The 16,597-nt window shown below is 44.1% G+C and overlaps 4 protein-coding genes across 4 annotated transcripts; 2 read left to right on the forward strand and 2 right to left on the reverse strand.

Moving 5' to 3' along the window:
* Nucleotides 1–270: 270 nt before the first annotated feature.
* LOC103968848 (serine hydroxymethyltransferase 3, chloroplastic) lies at nt 271–6,261 on the forward strand. The gene is made up of 12 exons (XM_065171107.1): nt 271–438; nt 1,175–1,417; nt 2,005–2,200; nt 2,295–2,469; nt 2,573–2,690; nt 2,791–2,903; nt 2,998–3,120; nt 3,959–4,063; nt 4,246–4,332; nt 4,494–4,601; nt 5,608–5,680; nt 5,770–6,261. The coding sequence occupies exons 2-12, from the start codon at nt 1,204–1,206 to the stop codon at nt 6,042–6,044; spliced, it is 1,587 nt and encodes a 528-aa protein (XP_065027179.1). The 5' UTR covers nt 271–438; nt 1,175–1,203; the 3' UTR covers nt 6,045–6,261.
* A 686-nt stretch (nt 6,262–6,947) lies between these two features.
* On the forward strand, nt 6,948–8,832 carry LOC103968851 (zinc finger CCCH domain-containing protein 35-like). Its single transcript, XM_009382185.3, has one exon. The coding sequence runs from the start codon at nt 7,303–7,305 to the stop codon at nt 8,413–8,415; it is 1,113 nt and encodes a 370-aa protein (XP_009380460.2). The 5' UTR covers nt 6,948–7,302; the 3' UTR covers nt 8,416–8,832.
* Nucleotides 8,833–10,528: 1,696 nt separating this feature from the next.
* Nucleotides 10,529–12,910, reverse strand: LOC135650410 (nudix hydrolase 8-like). The gene is made up of 9 exons (XM_065169715.1): nt 12,752–12,910; nt 12,292–12,551; nt 12,138–12,203; nt 11,735–11,872; nt 11,508–11,585; nt 11,379–11,429; nt 11,241–11,275; nt 10,947–11,055; nt 10,529–10,858 (listed from the first exon to the last, which is right to left on the reverse strand). Exons 1-9 carry the CDS (start codon nt 12,834–12,836, stop codon nt 10,652–10,654), a joined length of 1,029 nt encoding a protein of 342 aa, XP_065025787.1. The 5' UTR covers nt 12,837–12,910; the 3' UTR covers nt 10,529–10,651.
* A 2,372-nt stretch (nt 12,911–15,282) lies between these two features.
* LOC135650367 (protein OXIDATIVE STRESS 3-like) lies at nt 15,283–16,395 on the reverse strand. The gene is made up of 2 exons (XM_065169604.1): nt 15,977–16,395; nt 15,283–15,695 (listed from the first exon to the last, which is right to left on the reverse strand). The coding sequence occupies exons 1-2, from the start codon at nt 16,249–16,251 to the stop codon at nt 15,413–15,415; spliced, it is 558 nt and encodes a 185-aa protein (XP_065025676.1). The 5' UTR covers nt 16,252–16,395; the 3' UTR covers nt 15,283–15,412.
* Nucleotides 16,396–16,597: the final 202 nt, after the last annotated feature.

The following is a 16,597-nucleotide window of genomic DNA, read 5'->3' on the forward strand; positions in this document are numbered from 1 at the left end:
TTGCAGAGAAGAAGAAGTCATCTTTAGTGGAACTTAAGATGAATCGCATGGGGTTATTTGCAACTCGGATATTCTAAACTTCATTTGATTGTGAGAGACTCTCAGCTTTTACACGAATTATTATTATTAATTTGATTAAAAAAAAAGCAAGACGTTTTAAACTTTTGACTTTGAATCGAAGGGGAGGGAGTGAGAACGATGGGACACGGTTCGGCAATTTTAGCCGGCTCAATCCAAGATTCCGGTCCAGGGTATTGCTCCACGTCGCTCGTTCATCACCCGCTCGATAAAAAAGGCGGGATTGTGTCCACCATCCGCTGTTTAGGGTTTTGGTGGAAGGGGGACGGTGGACGAATTGATCGAAGCCGCGCTATATATATCGTAGTTGGAAAGCAAAAGGGGGAAGGGAGGCGGGGCAATAGAGGGCGCGTGTTCTAAGTACGTTCTTCTTCTCTTTATTCTATTCGACTGTTGTACTGATGTGATCCTAGTGTGGTTCTCACTCATTCACGATAGTTTGCCCCATCGGCGATATTGGGACCTGTTGTGCTTCACATGGTTTTCATTTCGAGATTTGCTTTGGAACAATTTCATTGTTGTCGCGTGTTTCTTTTACTTGGTTGTATTTTGGTACTAAATTCTTTCTGGAATTAGCAATCTTTCTTTTTGATGCTTGTCGTGGCACGGGATATATAAAGTTTTGTTCTTAAGAGATAAAAATTGCCTTTTTAATTGGGCTCTTGGATTATACCTGTTCCTTTGGTGTTTCGTGTTGTTCTTGAAAGAACAATATTGCTAGTTTAACGGGAGAAAGGAAGCAGATACGGTTCCCCGACGAAGTATTATGGTCATCACACATCGCTAGATAATTCGTTCTTCTTCCTACCAAAATATTGTATGAATCAACCCATTCATGTTAGGGGTGAGAAAAGCCCCTAAACTGTAACTTTATGGAAAAAACACATATCTTGGGCATTTAATTCAATCACGTTAGAAGAATACTTCTTTTGCATGTAAACATTGCTTGCTCCAATCATTTTCTTTTCTTTTTAGGGATATACTAGTCAAACAAATGAATTTTACTGGGAACTATGAACAATTTTTCATAAGAACTGTTAATTTTTATCCAGTTAGTGATTCATGGTAACTGACCTAAATTTATATTTTTTGTTAGGGAAAAATTGTATAGTGCTGTAAAGGAAGATGTCTGCTTCCAGTGGAGTTGTATCAGGCTCTTTTCATCAGACCCTTGGGATCAAGGGTTCTAACTTATATCTTAAGCACCATGTGGCAAACAGATATCCGGATAATACTAGGTTCAACAATAGGAGATCTTGCAAGGCTTTTAGTATCCAAGGAAGCCTAGTCACTGGAAGACCATCTTCATCTGTATCTGTCTCCGATGCTGAGATGGGAGGTATGCTTATTTTTATTCTTTTGACAGATGATTATAAAGAGGATGGATTAGTCTTTGTAGCTTAAACAACAAGTTCTAGTTTTGTGATCATTCCCTTGAACTCTTTCTAGTTTGTTCTTGGTGAATATTCTCCGGAGGCTTTCTACCTTCAGTCCTTGTTGGATGAAAAAGATTTTTGTATCCTCATGGAATGCCATCAGTAAGGCACACTCACTGCATTTGGTATTCTTGGACTAATTGGGTTCTCAGCAAATACTTCATGACCATCAGTATTCAACAAGAAACAACAGCTTGAAACAAAAGTAAAACAGAAAGCTCTGAATAAGTTGCTTAGAGGTTTTGCTTATGCAGTTGAAGTCATCCTTTTAAGATGCTGTTATGTAGTGTCTTTTAATTATCAGCCACCAAGTAGATTGTTCGGTTTTTCTCATTGTTCACAGCTTGTATATTTTAGACTTTCTTCACGAGTACTTGTAGCTAAGGCATGTATAATGAGTAATGTTTTATTCATTAGAGCTGACTGGTAAATAGATAGTTCTTGCACAGTGCTTACTTTTTTGCTTAAAATTGCACATGTTCTTAATCAGGAAGCATAGACACTTTAAAGGACTACTCACTGAAAGTAGCAGATCCTGAGCTCCATGCTCTCATTGAAAAAGAGAAGCAGCGTCAATTCAACTGCTTAGAGCTCATAGCTTCTGAAAACTTTACATCTCGGGCTGTGATGGAAGCATCTGGTTCCTGTCTAACAAACAAGTATTCAGAAGGTTTACCTGGTAAAAGGTGATTTTTAGAAATCTAAATGAAAGAACATGATGCTTAATTTGCTTCCAAGGATTGTAAAACTTGAGGTGTCCTTGATCTGTTTCCAATTCAGATACTATGGAGGTAATGAGTATATTGATCAGGTTGAGACACTTTGTCAACAAAGAGCTCTTGAAGCATTTCACTTAGATAAACATAAGTGGGGTGTAAATGTGCAACCACTTTCTGGATCTCCTGCTAATTTTGAAGTTTATACTGCACTTCTTAGCCCTCATGACCGAATAATGGTAACTTCATGTCATTATTGGATAATTTTAGCTTTTTATTTGGTTGTATTCTTGCCATGTTAATATATATCTTGTGAGTTTGATTGTATTGCCACTGAATTAGGGGCTAGACCTTCCTCATGGAGGCCACCTGTCTCATGGTTTTATGACACCTAAAAGACGAGTTTCAGGCACCTCTATATTTTTTGAATCTATGCCTTACCGGCTTGATGAATCCACAGGTTAAACATTCTCTTTTTTTCTTAAGCTAAAGATGACATCTTCATGAAATTATATAAGCAAGTTTCTTCATGCTATTAAGCCTTTTAGTTTCTCCAATAGGCTTTGTGGATTATGATATGCTTGAGAAAACAGCACTTCTCTTCCGACCAAAGCTCATAATTGCTGGTGCAAGTGCATACCCTAGAGACTTTGATTACCCTTGCATGAGGAAGGTAATTATTTTGACAAATCTTTTGCATGCTTCCAGAGAAAGATTGTTGCAAAATTCTTAATGCTATTTGGTTCTATCTTATTCTGTAATTTTAGATAGCAGATGCTGTTGGTGCATTTCTTATGATGGACATGGCTCACATCAGTGGACTTGTTGCTGCTGAAGTAGCTGCTGATCCCTTTGAGTATTGTGATGTGGTTACCACCACCACACACAAGGTGTGCATTAATTAATATTTTCCATTGTCTACTGCCATGTTCTTGTCTCTCTTACTTGCTAAGGTTCCGACAATTGTTTTGACATCCATAGTTACTGCTCCTCTGTTGCTACAATAAATACACTAAATGTGGCTGCTGCCCTATTGGGTGACTGGTTAAGGGAGACATATTATCAGACAGATCTAAGATTGTCCAACTTATGTTATAGCTGTAAACAAGATTAAATCCTAGGATGTGAAACCACTGCTCCGATGTGAAGGAAATTTAACTGGCAAGATGAACTAAGTCACCTACCACAATAAAAGTAGAAGCAATCCTCAGGAAGTTCACATTTTTCCTGCCAACAGGGGCCAAACAAACCTGATCCTAACAAGAGAACATACTGACAGATTTCTTCTTTTGAAATTCTTTTTACAAAATCTAAATAAGGGTGTGTGCGCTCTTGCTGCAGCTTTTTTTGCTTGACATGTACCGCCACTTCCTTATGCGAGAGGGTACTTCCCCAAAGACTAGTTTCTCTTAAGGAACTCGTGTTGTATATCTGAGATATTCTTGGTTATGTTAAATTTTGATCAATATTAAGAATAAAACTGAAAAGTCTTCTCTCAGCTGTTATGAAGCTTGTGTCATATCATGTAATTTCTCCGACTACTGTATACTGCAGTCGCATGAAAAACAAAACTGAAAAGTCCTCTCAATTTTGTCATTGATATATTTTCTGTTTGTTCTCAGTATTTCATGTTATATTTTTCTACAATGTCATATCAGAACTTTTATTTTGTATTTGAATTTTTTATTCTGTAGGCTTTGTTTTTTTTACTTCATAACAACTTGTCAGTCCTTGCGAGGTCCTCGAGGTGGCATGATCTTTTACAAGAAGGATCTGGTTTTAGGTGTTGATCTAGAATCTGCTATAAGTAATGCTGTATTTCCAGGCTTGCAGGTATGTGATGTATCTAATCTTTTTTATTTTCCAAAAAGAAAAGACAACGTGATGTATCTAATCTGAACCTTGCTGTTTCTACTGTTGAATTGTAGCCAAATTAACTGATAACGTTTATTTTCTGATTCACAATGTTTATGCAAGTTATAGTTACTGGAATATAACGAGTGAAGTTTCTGCAGGGTGGCCCTCATAACCATACAATTGCTGCTCTTGCTGTGTGTTTAAAGCATGCTCAATCACGTGAGTTTAAGGCTTATCAGTCTCAGGTAAAATCCAAAATTTGAAACTTACTGGAATTTAACCAGTAAAGATTCGGCAGTGTGATCCTCATTATCATTCACTTGCTGCTCCTGCTGTGTTTTTAAATGATTAAAATATAAGGCATATCATTTTTCTCCGTTTGTGCCTGATTTGCTGGTTTTTATAGGTTATATCTAATTGCAAAACTCTTGCCACCCGACTGGTGGAACTGGGTTACAAGCTGGTTTCTGGAGGAACCGATAACCACCTTGTTCTGGTGGATTTGCGACCACAGGTATGTTCATGGTCGCTCGTTGCTTTGCCTCTTCTTACTTGCCTATTTGAATCTTCTTCAGTCTATGTCTGACTGTTTGGGTATTCAATCATTCTGGACCAGAATTGATCTCCTAGAACATGTTTTTCTGAAATGCCACTCTGCGTGCAAAGTAAAGTGGTTATCGGTAACTGTTGGTCTTCAATTCATCGTCTCTATGGCCTCCTCCCCTTTGTTAACTCTGCTACTGTGGCATATAATAAATGTCCAACCAGGTAGCTTGCAGGACAGATGTGTGAGTTAAGATGTAATTATGTGGATCAAGATACCACACTTTAAGATGATGCTATTGTTAAACCAGTGTGTAGGAACATTTCTTGTTTCATGCGTCTTTTTTACTCGAGTATCGGAGCTGCTATTCATTTGTATTAGAGATTATCGAAGTAAGACATCTAAAACACAACTAGGACAATTTAGAGAAAGGTATTTGTTTTAAATGGGACACTAAGATGCAAATATTGTTGTTTTTTGGCTTTTGATTTGTGGGCTTATTTTGTCGTACCTTGTGAAGAAGTTTATCATGATGATTAGGGATGTACTCAAAGCAGATCAATAGGTCAGTTGCGTTGTGTTTTTCTGAGGACACATTGCATGAATGGATTCTGTTGCCAGTTTGAGATGATTCATGGTTGATTATTGGCCCTCCTGCATTTATCTAGGAACAACTAAGCCTTTTCTCAAATGATTCTGATGCATTTTCTGAAATGGGTCCAATGCAGTTAGTTTGTCTGATTAATATTTTGGTGGTTACAATGAAGTGGATATATAAAAAATCCTTTCAATACCCCATCTTGTCTTATATATTCATCTGGTGATGATAGAAAATCATGTCGATTCATCCTGTTTTACTTTTTTCAAAAATTATAACTGAAACTTATGAACTGTTTCTGATGCTGTAAATTCGCCGAGAGTCACCATTCCATATCTCTTTTTATTTCTAATTCTGTTACAATGTGTTCTACAACAGGGCATCGATGGAGCTCGGGTTGAGAAAATCCTGGACATCAGTTCAATCACACTCAACAAGAACTCCGTGCCAGGTCAGTCCATTATCCGTTCGAACTCGTAGCTTGCGGGCTCACTCTGTAATGCTCACTCTCATTCTTGTTTGAATCCTGATGCTGTGAAGGTGATAAAAGTGCTATGGTCCCGGGGGGTATCCGCATCGGAACACCTGCAATGACTACCAGAGGCCTCAAGGAGAAGGATTTCGAGGCTGTCGCAGACTTCATCCATGAGGGGGTCCAAATTGCGCTGAAAGCCAAGGCGTGCATGAAGGGAACGAAGCTCAAAGACTTCATCGACTATGTGGAATCTCCGGATTTCTCCCTCAAGGAATCTGTATCAGAACTCAAGAAAAAGGTTGAAGCTCTCACAAACCAGTTTCCCATGCCTGGAGTATAAAAATTGGCCTTCGGATCTGACCATCATATCAGAATGCATAGTCACCTTACAATGAGGTGTAGACCTTATTGGAAAAAGAGTTTTCGTAAATGTAATCTGAAATTTGGAGAATAAAATAAAGCAAACATTGTTACATTATTATTCCCCCAAAAATTAAATATGTAATTGCGGGGACTTGTATGGAAAAGAATTCCGGTCCTTTTTTTTTTGCTGATAATACTTTGTTTTTGCCATTATCTCCAGAAATGCAATGATGACATGCGTGGGAGGGCCACATGTTAGACACGGGGGATGGACCACTAAGAATTCGTGTCACGCGTGCGAGCTGTGCCGTGTCACCGGATTAGATCGGACCCACGTACGTAACATCATCTCACTATCTCTCCATCTCACCTGCATGTTGATGGGCTCTTACCATCATTTTCGATCCCTCTCCCCCTGTACATTGTCGATGTTGATGAGGTTGCCCGTGCTGGTGGAGCAACGACAGAGGGGCACAGTACACACCACCGCCGTGTACCATCGCTGGTGGACCTCCGTCCCGCTTAACCCGAGGTCACGGGGACGACACTGGCTGCCCGTATGATCTTAATCATACGGTCTCGATGGACGCTGGCTACCCGTATGATCTTAGTCGAACAATAAAGCGAGGATCATGTGATACCATAATTAAGAGTTCAAAATCTTTAGTCATAAGGCTATAAAAGTAAGTAGGAACATGCTTCTACTGTGTGCCACCGACTTATCTTAATAGTAATCGCACTGTCTCAATTCCAATACGAACATCGTTAATTACTTTCTCTGTGGACGGAACTCACGCGTTTAGCTACCTTTTTATTGGACTAGAATCTGGGGCCCACATATAAGTACTTGTCGGCCCACATATACGTAATATGTTCGGGTAGGATTCGTCGGTATGATCTTTTGCCATGAGTAAGAGGAAGAACGTGTCCCCGACTGGACACGCGAACGAACGTCTGTCGGAGTCATCTGATTCCTCCACGTGTCCTCCGCCATCTCATTCACGCTCCGCTCCGTTATCCCCGACGCTGCTACGCCAGGAAAACCAAAGGATTTGACGTTTCGTTCGGTCACCGCCTCAACATGCAGAAACGCCGTCAGTTACAGACAGATATTTGGAAACCGCGGTTTGCTTATAACCCAACCCCGGTCACCCATTCCCATTTATGTGCCATGCTGCGCCGAGGAAGCCACTGCGGAAGGAAAGCGAAGAAGAATAGCTACGGTGGGTGAGACGATGATGATGATCGGACGAGATATCAGCCATCTCAATCCCACGGTGCACGTCCCGCCATGGCCCCCTTTCGATGATCCAACGGCAGTGACCACCTCATCGTCCCACTACCCCGTCTGCGGCATCGCCACCGGCGACGGCGTTCTGGACGAGGACACGGTCGCGGCGATGCAGCTCTATCTCGGCCTCCAGGAGGGCGCTGGGGAGGACGCGCCACCTGTGGTGGACGCGTACGCGTCGGATGAGTTCCGGATGTACGAGTTCAAGGTTCGGCGGTGCTCCCGAGGTCGCGCTCACGACTGGACCGAGTGCCCCTTCGCGCACCCGGGGGAGAAGGCCCGCCGCCGTGACCCGCGGAAGCACCGCTACTCCGGCGCACCATGTCCGGACTTCCGCAAGGCCGGTGGGTGCAAGCGCGGCGACGCCTGCGATCTCGCGCACGGTGTGTTCGAGTGCTGGCTCCATCCGGAGCGCTACCGCACCCAGCCTTGCAAGGACGGCACCACGTGCCGTCGCCGCGTCTGCTTCTTTGCCCACACACCCGACCAGCTCCGCTTAGTGCCACCGCAACCCCAGCAGAGCTCTACATCCCCGGTTGCTGCCTCCGCCGAGTCCTACGACGGGTCGCCTCTTCGCCAGCAGCCCGCCTCGCAGTCTTATCTTTCCAAGAATCTCGTCTCCCCGCCGGCTTCGACGCTGATCTCCCCTCCCACGTCCCCGCCAGCGAAGTCTCCGCCGATTTCACCCAACGGCGTGAAGCTGCGGCGGGATTCTTGGCAGCAAAGCTCCTCGGTGAACGAAATCGTAGCGTCGCTGAGGCAGCTGCAGCTTAGCAGGGGAAAGTCGGTGCCAAGTTCGTGGAGTTTGCAAACTGTAAATGGTGGGTTTGCGTCGCCAAGGGGGACTCTTGCTGGGTTCAACACTGCTTTCTGTAGCCTGCCGTCGACTCCAACGGTCGCTACTGCCGGCTGGCTGGAGGAAGTGGAGCCGGCGGAGAGGGTGGAGTCCGGGAGGGCGCTGAGGGCGAAGATGTTCGAGAGGCTGAGCAAAGACCACGTTTTTGACAAGGCAGAAGCGACGCCGGACGTTGGGTGGGTTTCTGACTTGCTAAAATAGCAAAAATCTTCAGACGGCGAGAAACGAAGGATAGAAAGCGATGAAGAAATTGAAGGAATAAAAAGGGTGGATTATAAATGCCATCGTCTCATTGTTTCTTCTGCGGTTGTGACTCTTGCAGTCGCAACGCCAAAAAAAACGTTCTTTGTTGTTCCATGTAGAAGCCATCAACACTGTCCCAAGAAGTGTCAGAAGGCAGCTGAAGTCTACCAGAGGAAGCAGCGGTCTCTGCAAACGACTGAGTTGGATTCTCTTCCATTGTTCATCCCATCATCCTTTTCCGTGGTTAATGCTGGATGTCCAATCGAAACGTTGGACCTGTATTTATCCATGTTAGCGTATTCCTTCTGTCATGTCGACATTGTAAAAACGTCAACTTGCCATCCAATATATTTCTGATGCTTAGCAAAGATCTCACCCTTTTTTCCTTCACAAACTGTTGTTTGCGTGCTTTGTAAGTATGAGATAGGTTCCGAGATGGGGTCGGATTATTGCGCACCTCACGACTGGGACATCAGATAATGACCTTTGCTTCCAGTTTTGCAGTTCATAATTTTGCCAGTCGATGCCGAGGAGATTAGATGGTGACATGAATTAATCTCTGAAGTGCGCAGGAATAAATCCTCCCCGTTGTCGCTGTCTATGATACACGCTTGGTGCGCTCGCTTATTGTGCTCCAGTTTCAAGTCGCTTGCTTGGCCGAGAGAGAGAGAAGGTTCTTCTTTTTCTGCACGATGGAAGGACAGGCATGTGATAAAGCTGAGTGCCATCCTGTGGAAATAGGAGCAGTGGATACACGGTGTTTCGAGGTAACCATATCATGCAATGTCTCACTGTCAAGTGGTGATGTCTAGTCAAAGAGACACACAGGAGATCTTCTCTTATTCCCTCTTTCATCCCTTCTTTCGAGGGCAGAGCCAAATCGTGTCACCTCATGATGCGTTTGGTTGTCTGCCATAAAAAATGTTCGCGGTTTAGCATAATCAAAATTGCACTCATTTATGTGGATTAACGGCTATTCCTGGCTGCAGATCAACCATGCAGATTTCTGGCGTCGTCTTCACGGATGGAAACGGGTGGTGGGGAAAATAAGGATAGGATAAGAGTCAGCTTCACTCCTGGAGCTAGAAAACGATATCCCAGATCGATTCGATCCATCTGACTATTTTATTATTGGGACATCGCTGTCCATCATGTCGACATTATCCACCCCGACGTGGAACGTCCCTGTGTGGTACTCGGCATTATCCCCAAGTCCGTCGGCGGCGGTAGGGTAGAATACTATTGTTGTGGTTATACGGGCCAATGCTCGGATACATTTCTCCCGGCAGTAGTTTCTATACCAGGTGGTGGGCACCGTTATCTCTGCTTTCCGACAAGCTTATCCACACCGCCGAGTCAACGAATCCAAAGTTCGAAGCTAAAATATTATAACATGGGTCGTAGATTCACGTATATCAAAGCAGATCCTTGTATGTCCTATGTCGAACAGGTGACACTGCGGCAAGCGGCAGCCCTGGGATTCATAATGCCTAGATGTTGCCTGAAACGAACAGCGGAGAGATTCTTATGGTTTGTCGTTGCTGCTGGCGGTGTGCGGAGGTAGACGTGGTGAAAGCAGGCAGATGCAGAGCGTCTCAGAAACACAGAGTATCGGTGCCCGAGTCATTTATTATACTTTAATTTCAGGGTGGCGGAGATTAATCTAAAACTTGTCTGTCAATTCTTAGGATCTTATCTCTAACAGGAGCGGCGCAAGATTCATCCACCAGTCGCTATCTATCTCGAGTGACAGGGCACCAGTGTCCTCCTCTGGATGTCCAAATTCACGATCACGTTCGGCAAAGCAGTCAAAAAGTCGACAGAAGCGAGCAGGAAAAAGTCGAACTTTGTGAATCGACCTGCTTGCCGATTGGCAGACTCGGATGAGAACCTGCGGAATTGGGGTGATTTGGTAGTTCATCTTGAAGGGGCATATATTCATGAAGTTTCTGAATATTTTGCAGATCAAAGTTAAAGAGGAACGTATTCATGCACCAAAATCTTACGTTGGAGCCTGACAGCAACGCAATCTCGAACAAGGTTGAAGCCTTTGGTTATGAAGCAGAAGATCGCATCACAAGCCAAACGAGAAGGTTCGTATGGCAATTCTTAGGCTACCAGCAGAAGGTCGTACATGAGACAGTTCTGTAGGTTCATAATTACTGTACACAACCACAAAAGAGAGCGAGAGAGACTATTTTTCTGCCAGGCATTTCTGCCATTTGTACAGATCTCCACAGTAGAGATAGGACAATCTATCATCGAGCTTTGACATCATCTGCAGTGCTGTGAAACCGCGGTACTTGTTTTCATATGACGAGACGCAGATGTCGACGACGTTCTTTGACATTCTGTCCCCCTGATGATATGGCTGCGCTAGGAATTCGTCAAGCGGCATCCACTGTAGCATAAGCATCACCAGTAGCTCATCAAGAATGGAGGTCGACTTTACATACTAAACTACTTATAGGAGAGAGGATTGTTGTTACCTTGGCTGCTGCTATCTCACGCTCATCAATGGTGATCTCGGATGTCAATGGCTTGAGCATGCATATGAAGAACAAGTCGGATTTCTCGAAGGTGACTCGGTGAGCATGCCTGTGGATTGCAGAGTGGAACGAAATGTCAAACCATATTGGGTTAGACTTAAAGAGAAGAAAAGGAACTCAATATATAGACTTGCTTATATATATATATATATATATATATATATATTATATTCATCGATGTTCACAATGGATATATCGGTGCATGGCACCAGTAGAAAGTAAGATTCGTGGTACCTGAAGGCAAGCACTTCTAAGAAGGTAGTCTCTATCTGCAAGGAAACAGAATAGATCATGTAAACCAGAAGATGACCATGAATCTAGAAATCATTGAGCAAGCTGAACTGCCATATGACAACATACGAATCTCCTTACCCCAGTTTCTTCTTTGACTTCTCTTACTGCTCCAGAAAATATTTCTTCAGACTGACCAATTAAAATAAGATCACATTGATCATTGACCGATTAAGGAATCCAACAGCATATATACAGAAGGATGCATACCTTATTGATGAAACCAGTCGGCAACTTCCATATGCCTGAGCACCTCAAAGGACACTTCTTTTCTTTCACGACAAGCACCTAAACAATGGAAGACAGGGCAACCAGAGATTTCGGAGAGTGAGTTCCCCAGACCAAAAGCTGAAGAAGAACGCGACTACTGCATAATGACGATAAGAAGCACATATCCCTAGCTTCTTGGTAATTCCAAACTTGTAAGAAATAATCACCTCTCTGTTATCATTGATGACAAATCCTCCTACGCCAATCTGATGAGTTGCTGTGGATGGAAGCATGCAAGGCTCCTCAGGAATCCAGTATGTTAACATCACATATCCTGGATCTGCATGGTGGTATCCGAAACCTTCCTGCCAAATAATATGGACAATTGATAGCAGACGTAAGAATGCCAGGTAATCTGCAATTGCATCGTCTCATTTTGCAGATCGTAAAACAGCACTTTTAGCCTGAAGACTACTTCTTTCTCGTCACTACAAAATGGAGTGACTTCCACAAACTTCACCATGTTAAAAGATTGAATTCTTGCATATGTCAGTTCTAACAAGGATAAATAAACATGATTGTGACTATAAATTCGTTCGTTGTTACTCCCAATAGGAAAAAAAGGCTAACCTTCAGCGCAATCGGCACAAGTTCTGCTTGCTCTTCTAGTATCTTCAGCCAAATCCCTTTCTTTCCCTGTATTGGATACACAACGAGCAATGTCTGAAACTTGGAAGTATCATCATGTAGCGGATCATCTGCAGAGATGGAATGCGTCGTTAACCTTTAGCTTCCAATAAGAAAGCGAGGAGCGAAGGATGGCTGCAAATGCGTTCGCACTGGTCGGCAAGCACTGTGGGTTGATGATGACCCCATCATAATCATCTTCGCAGGCATCCAACGAATCAACAGTTGTACTCTGTGTCGTGCTCAGGGTGGCATGGTTGATCATTTTCCTCTTGTTTCCGTAGCCAATGTTAAGTAATGAATCCAACTTCGGTCTTCCGTTTGGAATGTTCAAGCATTGTGGCTTGAATGCCAAATCTGCAATTCGTATTAGGATTACAAAAAAACAAGGCTTATGGTAAGATTTCATATGTATGCTTCTGAAGAAACTCAAAACTTGGAATATGCATAATTCTTGCAATTCCGAACATCATGTCTGACGTATACTTTTGGATCCTCGTTGCAAAATAAGCTGGGAAATTAGACTCTTAAAAGATTCATGCTGAAAATTTTCTTACCTTCTACCTTCCTGCTGACATAAAGATGGGTCATTCTAAAAGATCTGTTCTCGAGATATGAAATCTGAGCTTTGATCAGAGCCATTATGTGTGTTTTCGATGCCGCAAGCTATCTGAGTAGGCATCAATGAGGAGCCTCGCTTCAAATATATACCTCCATGAAGCTGCTGCATATGGCCTTACAAATGGAGAAGCATCTCATATGCCATTCCTATTGCAAGTAGAAGCTTCTAATGGCCGAGTTACATGAACTCGCAGTCATGTGGTTCGTACTGGGACTACAAGTTTCCCCCACCATCACAAGAAATCTCATCATATTCCTGTCTGAAAAAGGAGAATGTCAAGAACCATTCAAGTTCATCCAAGACCTTGACATAAAGATGAGAATGTTGTCGTCGATTTTGAGGCCTTACATTATACATTTTTGTTCTTCCAGCATTCTGACATGCGATTATACTGTCGGAATGTTCTTTTGTTTGGATCCAAGTAACTATCTCTTTAGCATCATGCCCTGTAGCATCTAATTCTTCCAAATGTGAAAATATATTCTGCCTGTTCTTGTTGGAAGCCAGGCCATAAAGACCTTTTACCATCAAACCTTTGTCTCTTGCCCTTCGACACTACTAAAGATGAGTTTGCACTAAATTTTTTACTTGACCAAATGCAGCCTGCTGGGTTTGATTGCAAAAAAAGTTGCTACAACTAAATCAAAGTGGAAATATGTTTGTGAATTTTGAGATCTTAATAGTCCCTAAATACATTAATGCAGGGATGCTCATCTTCAGCATATTTTCCTCTTTTTTTGGTGCGTTTTGGCCTTCCAGTTTGAAGGGCAACATGCAGGATTCCTTTCACAGATTTGCAAGCACAAACAGTTGAGCCACATGCAGAAACATTCTTGATAAGATCCTGCCAACTTGAATGCATGTCCTGTAGCTTTAAACAGCATCAAGCATCCCATTGCATCCACCAAAGGAGAGGTTCTTTATCTTCTTGGTTCGTCTAATTTCGACCCCTTGTTTGTTAGAAGCTCCGGATCCTGCAACACTTGCAGAACCTCAGGCAGGATATGCTTTCTTCTGTTCTGATTCAATCACAATGGAATAAGGAACATTACATCATTCTCCACTCACTTGTATGGCTTGAGATGATCTTGACTTGAGGAATCACAATGATCAGTTAACTAGCATGGTAAATCAAAATTTGCAGGTCTATTGAGTGCATTATTAGAGACTGATGATAGGAACTGAAATAGACCGATTAGTATCACAAGTTGCCGTGTTTGAAGTATGAATTCCTCTTTTATAAAATTAAATTACTATAATTAATGTTTTACTTTATTTTAATTATTTATTTCCTTGTTTGTGTTGTATGATTAAGAAATTAATTAAAATCTGATTTCTTGATGTCGGCCTGCGTCTGGACTCGGTCAGCCCAACCGCATGCGCTTGGGTCCGGTCCGAGTCCAGGTCTGCTCAGTCCGCGGCTGGGTCCGGCGGGGACGAGGAGCCTGCGGCGCAGAAGGGAGGGCCCAACTCGGTAGAGCAGTGGAGGATGGATGCAGCCTGAGGCCTCCAAGGCTTCGACCCATGGGACTGGAGCGGGCTAGCACTTACGGGTCCAGCCCGGACCTTCTTCATCATCAGAGCGGACGGTAAAGCCCAACCAGTGAGGGCCAGTTACCGCCCGGCTGCAAAGACCGGTCCGCAGCCCAGAGTCATCTTAACACGTGCACCGCACGTGAGCAAGGTCCTGGCTCATCACCGTGGGCCGTACTAAAGCCAAGCCTGGCTCCTTTCTTAGCCTAGGACTAGCGAATAAAGTCCAGCTTCAGAGGTCCACGAACAGCCCAGCTTCAGGGGCTACTCCGAGTCCCTCGAGAACACGTGTATTTGCTTCAGATAGGCCTTTGTCGCCCTATCTGAGCCTGACCCATCGGTGTGGTTTGTACTTGAAGCCCAGCCCGTCTCCTTTTCAATCCGTTCCGGACGTGCGACGCAGGTGACTCTGACCCAGAGCCGCTGTGGCCTAGTCTAAATCCAGCTCACGTCGCCTGTATGGAACTGGGGCCAGGCAAAGCTGTCCTCGGATTCCCCTGTCCCATTAGCAGGCCAGCCTTGCCCATGATGGCCCGTCTTACAGCCCATTGCGTCTCCTCATCGATCACGTGGCACGTGCGTCTCACCTTAAATTGAGACAGGCCGATGTGGGCCTGTTCGAGCCTGGCTCATTACCGCGCGATGGACAGGAGCCCAGCACACCGCTCCTTTGTGCCGCACGTGCGAAGCAGGTGACTCTGGCCCTAGCCTCCCCGGGACACGGTCCAGATCCGATTGAATTGATACTTGTAATAGCTCAATTTGAGCCAGGCCAGCGGACCGCCGGGGATCAACTCAGGCCGGCGGTCCAGATCCGTTCAGGCCGGTGAACCGATGTTGACCGGTTCAATCCTGTCTGATCTATGAGGCACCAAACCCAAATAATGTCAGAGTTTGTCAAAAGAGCTTGATATCAATGAGGCACCAAACTCATATGCTCCAAAGGAGCAAAAGAAGAGAGAAAAATAACATATCTTCGAGCTGATCACAAGGAACCTAATCCAGTAAAATACATGGGTTCTCATCCTGAACATGTGAGAGAGGAGTGCCTTGTCGGTGGTTCTCATGTCGGAGGTTTTCTGCTACGTAAAGGGTTACTGCTACTGCTCCTTGCTAGCAAGGAGGCGCATGGACCCCTGGAAGCTTTCTTTGCTAGAGCCTTGCGACGAGGCCTCGGTGTGAAGCATGGCTTCTGTGCTGCATCCAGACCTGCTGCATAGCTCCTGCATGTCTTCATCCTCTTTCCGTAAGGAGTCTCCTTTTTGGCAAGATCCTCTATGCATCTGACATCATACAGGGATGTGAAAGACTGGGACTTCCCTTGAAAGTACCTCGACAGCCCTCTTCTGCAGACACACACACACACACACTGCAGTTAACCCCAGAAATGATTGATTGGAATTGCAGATTGCAAATGAGCAAATCACGTAATCAAAAGTGTACACGGCAAATCTTTGTATATTCTATCAACAATTTGTATCTGGACAGAGAGATCAAGTGCTACGTGATAAACCAGAGTGATGTGCTTGTGATGTATGAACCAAGTCATCCTATTGTCTACTTCACATACTTCATCACCGTCTAAAACCAGAGAACAGAGCTATCGAAGGCTTAGTTGTGTACTCACTTAATAGGGAGCTGAGTCATGAGAGAAGACAGTTCGAACGGAGGCCCTTGTGAATCCAGCCGCAGGGCACCGGATGATGCTGAAGAAGTAGCATCATCGACAGCATTCGACGACACGGAGTCATCAGAATCACCACAGAAGGATGAAGATTCACATAGGTCGTTGCCATCGTCCGAGACTCTGGGCAATGTGGCTCCATGAGACCTGTCCCTGAGACCTTCATCCATGACTTCAGGAGTGAAGGCAGCTCCACCGGACTCCACTGGTCCTTGCATGGATGGCTAAATACAGTGACACATCCATCCAACCTGATGCTCGAGGCACATTTCCGTGGGCGGCTGGGTATTTTAGTGCGTTAAGATGCTCTGAACACCAAGCAGCGACAACTTGGTCTCCAATCATCCAGCTCAATTTAGTGGATTTGCATGAAATGGCTCCACATATGGTGGTAAGGAAGGACGAGGAAGGAAGGGATGGGATACGGGGGGGGTGGAGACATGGGATAAGGCTCACGTCGGTCATCCATATCATATCCTATTTAGTACTTGCCAACTTTTTCCACCACGACCAACGCACTTTTCCAACAGTTGGATCAAATAATTCAATGGACTCGAGGAATCC

This window comes from Musa acuminata, chromosome BXJ3-10, assembly GCF_036884655.1.
Source record: "Musa acuminata AAA Group cultivar baxijiao chromosome BXJ3-10, Cavendish_Baxijiao_AAA, whole genome shotgun sequence".
NCBI classification, from domain to species: Eukaryota; Viridiplantae; Streptophyta; class Magnoliopsida; order Zingiberales; family Musaceae; genus Musa; species Musa acuminata.

Excerpts from the sequence above, each read along its gene's own strand:
- LOC103968851 (XM_009382185.3), top strand. The coding sequence starts at position 7,303 with ATGATGATGATCGGACGAGATATCAGCCATCTCAATCCCACGGTGCAC.
- LOC135650410 (XM_065169715.1), bottom strand. The coding sequence starts at position 12,836 with ATGGCTCTGATCAAAGCTCAGATTTCATATCTCGAGAACAGATCTTTT. Across the intron at positions 12,552-12,751 it reads TGTCAGCAGGAAGGTAGAAG|ATTTGGCATTCAAGCCACAA; the intron begins GTAAGAAAATTT and ends TACGAATTGCAG. Across the intron at positions 11,873-12,137 it reads TTGTGCCGATTGCGCTGAAG|GAAGGTTTCGGATACCACCA; the intron begins GTTAGCCTTTTT and ends ATTATTTGGCAG.
- LOC135650367 (XM_065169604.1), bottom strand. The coding sequence starts at position 16,251 with ATGCAAGGACCAGTGGAGTCCGGTGGAGCTGCCTTCACTCCTGAAGTC. Across the intron at positions 15,696-15,976 it reads ATGACTCAGCTCCCTATTAA|AAGAGGGCTGTCGAGGTACT; the intron begins GTGAGTACACAA and ends GTGTGTCTGCAG.
- LOC103968848 (XM_065171107.1), top strand. The coding sequence starts at position 1,204 with ATGTCTGCTTCCAGTGGAGTTGTATCAGGCTCTTTTCATCAGACCCTT. Across the intron at positions 2,691-2,790 it reads CCGGCTTGATGAATCCACAG|GCTTTGTGGATTATGATATG; the intron begins GTTAAACATTCT and ends TTTCTCCAATAG. Across the intron at positions 4,064-4,245 it reads CTGTATTTCCAGGCTTGCAG|GGTGGCCCTCATAACCATAC; the intron begins GTATGTGATGTA and ends AAGTTTCTGCAG.